This window comes from Atta cephalotes (genome assembly GCF_000143395.1).
Source record: "Atta cephalotes unplaced genomic scaffold scaffold00001, whole genome shotgun sequence".
Taxonomy (NCBI): Eukaryota; Metazoa; Arthropoda; class Insecta; order Hymenoptera; family Formicidae; genus Atta; species Atta cephalotes.
This window is the reverse complement of record NW_012130065.1, coordinates 3,118,526-3,123,105: the sequence shown is the minus strand read 5'-3', so window position 1 is coordinate 3,123,105 and position 4,580 is coordinate 3,118,526. Positions and strand designations below refer to the sequence as shown.

The window sequence follows — 4,580 nt, the reverse complement described above, 5'->3', positions numbered from 1 at the left end:
TTATTACTTATAGTATACTACTATATATATATATTACTTATTATTATTAATATTATTATTTAATATAAGTATACTACTATATATATATATATATATATATATATATATATATATATATATATAAAAGAAAATATATATATATATGTAAATACAAATATATATATATTTTTTTTTCTTTTTAAATACAAATGTAAGTTAGTTCAGACATAAGAGTAGACTATGCATATACCATTATTTCTTACTTAAAATCAAATTTTTCATCTTTCAGAACTCAAAGAATTAGGATGCTCGGTTCAAAAACTTATGACAGCGAACGATGTGCCGCAAAATGTCACGGATCCTGAACAACTGGATATCAAGAAAAAAGTACCATTTCAAAGTTTTCTAGAACAGATTGACAATACAGGTGAACTTCTGGAAAATTCATCCTCGGTAGATGATGTCAAACGACGTAGATGCATTCGTGCAGACATCGCGTCGAAGTCCATGGACGAGGTGCATTACATGAAATTCAGCAAGGCACGTCGTGTGTCCTTTGCGAACAAAAATCGTCACAAATTCAGCGATTGGATTTGTGCAGATGGTACTATCTACTCTCGATTAGAATAAAAATGTATACAATCTACATTTTATCATATTTTAAATATATACTGTATTTATTTTTATAATTTATTAATTATAGGTGATGTTACTGTATCAAAGCAAGCATACACAATCTTATCTTACCTTGCATATGAAACAGTTGCTCAAATTGTTGATCTCGCATTCCTAGTCCGGCAAGATCAGGGTAAAATGCACGGCGATGCCATAGATCGGCAACGACTCAATTACATTAATCCATTTACATTCAAGCCGCGCTATCATAGCAAGGTACATATTATAATTGTTAAAAAATCGAACTAACGTAGAATAACATATATATGTATATTGTATATTGTTTTCTAGAATTTCGTAATGAAACCGTTAACTCCTTCGGAGATAACTGAAGCCCTGAGAAGGTATTGGTCTCCACAACTAGATATGACAGGTCCATTTAATAGATGGTCTATGAGAAGACCACACTTAAAACTCCTTTCATGTTAAATGTAAAGATTTGAAAAAGGTAAGAAGTTCAATATAACTTAACATGTGCAACGCTAAAATTGACTCGTATTTATTGACATTTTCTTGATCTCTTGTACATGTTTTATTTTCCTAAATTCTAACTTTACATACGAGATCTTGTTCTTTTTACCGCTTTCTTTTTATTATAATATAAAAACGAGTAAAATTATCATATGTAATAATAATTATACAGATATTTATGATTCTCCTTAAAATAATTACAATTCTCTGTACATTTTGTATTTGGTATGTATATTATAATCCCTGATTGCTTTTTAAACGATAAAAGACTGTTATTATATTATTATTACTTGTGATTACTGCCAGAGTGATATATTGTACTTTTCATAAAATATTCGAATCTTTTCTTTACACAAATTACCTACGCTTTGGCGATACAATGTAATATCTTAAAACCTAATGTGATATAATTATTCTACATCACATACTCGTATATTCTATCTAATCACTTGCGAGTTTAACATAGTGAATAAAATATTATCTACAAGATCTTTAATTAATATTAGTAATTGCCTATTTGTTTTACGAATTTACACAAATGCTAATTTTATTTCTATATCATGGTGAAAGTAGTGTTGATACTCGTGCTTTCCCTTCTGCACCCCCAGTTATACAAGTTCCAGATTGATTGGCAGTCGACCAGTCGCAGCATAGAGTACCTTTGTGTCCGCCTAGCTCTAAAATCTTTCCTTGCGCGCCTGGTGGCATCTGATGAAACAGAAAGATCGATTAAATATATAATATTTAGAAAATAATACAGAATAATATACCAGAATACAGTAAAATATAACAGAATAAGTTTTTAAATATTATATAATCAATTGATATTAAGCATGTATGCATATAAAACATCTTACACATACCTTGTATATATTTCCTCCAGTTTGTGTGCAGAGTAACATATAATTGCCAGTTTGATCAAAAGTAAATAATTTTCCATGAACGGGGTTCTTCTCGATTTTAATTTTGGTCTCCCACAAAATCTTTCCAAAGTGATTCAAGCTCCTTTGACATAATTTACCGTCCTCACTTTGCGCACATATATTCGTAAAATCATTAATTAATTCTATGTCAATTATTGGGCTAGAGTGGCAGTTGAGATTGTCTATTATCTCGTTTCGCCTCAGATCATGTATGAGTATATTGCCATTGGACAATCCCGTGATAAGTAATTGGCCATTATGATTAAAAGCGGAACATAAAGCGGTAACGTTCTGCTCCAGCGGCAATGTTCTTTCGAGCTTCTTCGTTTTTATATCGTACAACAACAATTTACCCTCATTGCCATCTGATACAGAGCAAACAAAGGTAGATTCCGTCGGATTGCATATTAAAGTAACAATCCGCGAATTCTCGTGCTGGATATCCCAGAGCGTTTTACAGTCTCGCGTGTCATGCAATTGGATTAAACCATTATTGTCGCCATGCAGGAAATAACGTTCATTTTTCGATATCCAGTCCAGTGAGGTGATTGCTTTGTTAGAATTTGCCGTAGAGGAAGAGAACGTAGTAACAGTCCTAATACAAATAGATAATAATATAGATAGTAAGAATTACATATTAATGTTACATTAATAGACAAAGTCATATGTATAAACAAATTTCTTACTTTGGTGAAGGAATCGGCGTCCATACTTTAATGACACCATCGGCGTCGCCCGTTGCGACATACGATCCACTCGCATTACTTTTGCATTGAATTATAGAGGTTTTGTGTTCTGTATACTCCTCCTGTAAACATCATGCATATTGCATAAACATGATTAATGTAATAAATAGTAGAAATAGTAAAAATTTCCTGAAATTAGTAATATTCTTTAACCTGACTTAAAAGAATATAACTGGAGTCTATTTTTTCCTTAGTTTTTCTTTCGATAGCAGTGTCTATAGAAGAGTCTCTTTTCCTAGAACTATTTAATCTTGAATCACAGCTGATGCTCCTCTTAGCGACCGCCTCGGACTTACTGATCGAATTCACCCGTCCTTTCGTATTCGTCCGTTTAGTCGAGACCATCTCGGATTCCGCATTTTTTTTTACGTTTGTTGCAGACTTTCTACTTAGGATTGGGCTGGATCCACCACCAATATTTCTTATGAGATTCCTCAGTGTCTTTGGATTTTCCAGTAATGGCGACTCTCTATTATTTATAAATATCATTAATTATATTTATATTATAGAATCTTTTTTATGAAATACAACGAACATACTGAGCAATAATATAAAAATCATCCATAAGGGGGGGTTGTTGAGGTGCCGGACCTGGATTCACATCCCATACACTTTCTATTTTAACAGAATCACTCAACCGTTGCCTCAATGTTTCATTCTCCTCTTGCAATCGTTTGAATTTATTTGTGTCTTCATCAATTGTGAGTAATGTTGGCTGGGGCATACACTAAGATAACAGTATATTAAATTTTTCATCATTCGTATCATATTTCGTTTCATATAGCATATCTTTTATTTTATTTTATTATAACACGAAAGGTCTGTAGCTGAACTAGTACACTTTTGGAACTTAAAGTGAAATAGACATATATTTGGTAAAGAGAGAAAGAAAATCCTAGTGCAATCTAGTGCACAAATAAAAAAATTAATCTATTATGTAATTAAATGTGTTAAAAATTCCTTATAGGCATATTCAATTGGATAATGAATCTTCTTCTGTTTTCTATTATTTAAATGTGTTTTACTTATGTATTTTTATTTTTTTAATCAATCATAATTTATTTTTAATTCAATATTTAAATAAATTATTAAATTTTTTCTATAAAACTGATTTTATCTTTGTAATGTGATGGAAATGCTTTTTTTTACTTACTTGAAAGATTGTTGCTAAAAAATTATGTAAGGATACCAACATAGTATCGTGCCACTGCTTACTAAAATGGACCGAATAAATTGGATTGTCTTCAGGATTTTTGATAAAGGGGAAAGCTACAATATCACAAAGCATACAATATTAATCCTCTAAGTCTGAAGTATTATAAATCCATAAATGAATATGAGAGGCATACCAAACCATTCCTTCCATTCTGAATGACCCTGTAGTTCTGGTGTCATTTTGGTGAAAAATTCCTGTATTTTGTCTTGCTTGCCATTTACAGCTGCGTTCACCAAGTACATCTTTAGTACAGAATTTTCCAACTTTCTAATCGCAGGCGTAAAATGGCTTTCCAATCGGCAAAACATTCTAGTATCAAAATGTCCCCATAATTCTCTCAACGATGTCAGATCATAGGTATATATGTATTGCATTAATTGATCGATTATTTTATCTACCTGTTCAATCAAACATTGTCAAATATTAAGCTATCTTCCTGATATCGATATATAATTTTTTTTATTAATACTATCTGTAGTTCGCAAACAAATATTTCAGTACAAATGTAACACTTTGAATAAAGAACATGATAAATATATATATATATATATATATATATATATATATATA

The 4,580-nt window shown here is 31.0% G+C and overlaps 2 protein-coding genes across 2 annotated transcripts in view; one reads left to right on the top strand and one right to left on the bottom strand.

Moving 5' to 3' along the window:
• Positions 1–1,083, top strand: part of LOC105622097 (transcription initiation protein SPT3 homolog) — a 5,288-nt gene extending 4,205 nt beyond the window's left edge. The window contains exons 6-8 of the mRNA XM_012203566.1: positions 269–583; positions 683–870; positions 946–1,083. Coding sequence (XP_012058956.1) covers positions 269–583; positions 683–870; positions 946–1,083 — 641 coding nt within the window. The remainder of the gene's footprint in view (positions 1–268; positions 584–682; positions 871–945) is intronic.
• Positions 1,084–1,683: 600 nt separating this feature from the next.
• Positions 1,684–4,580, bottom strand: part of LOC105621989 (WD repeat-containing protein 91) — a 3,970-nt gene continuing 1,073 nt past the window's right edge. Inside the window, exons 2-8 of the mRNA XM_012203458.1 lie at positions 4,144–4,408; positions 3,948–4,063; positions 3,334–3,521; positions 2,948–3,263; positions 2,735–2,856; positions 1,989–2,643; positions 1,684–1,833 (exon numbers count right to left, since the gene is read on the bottom strand). Coding sequence (XP_012058848.1) covers positions 1,684–1,833; positions 1,989–2,643; positions 2,735–2,856; positions 2,948–3,263; positions 3,334–3,521; positions 3,948–4,063; positions 4,144–4,408 — 1,812 coding nt within the window. The remainder of the gene's footprint in view (positions 1,834–1,988; positions 2,644–2,734; positions 2,857–2,947; positions 3,264–3,333; positions 3,522–3,947; positions 4,064–4,143; positions 4,409–4,580) is intronic.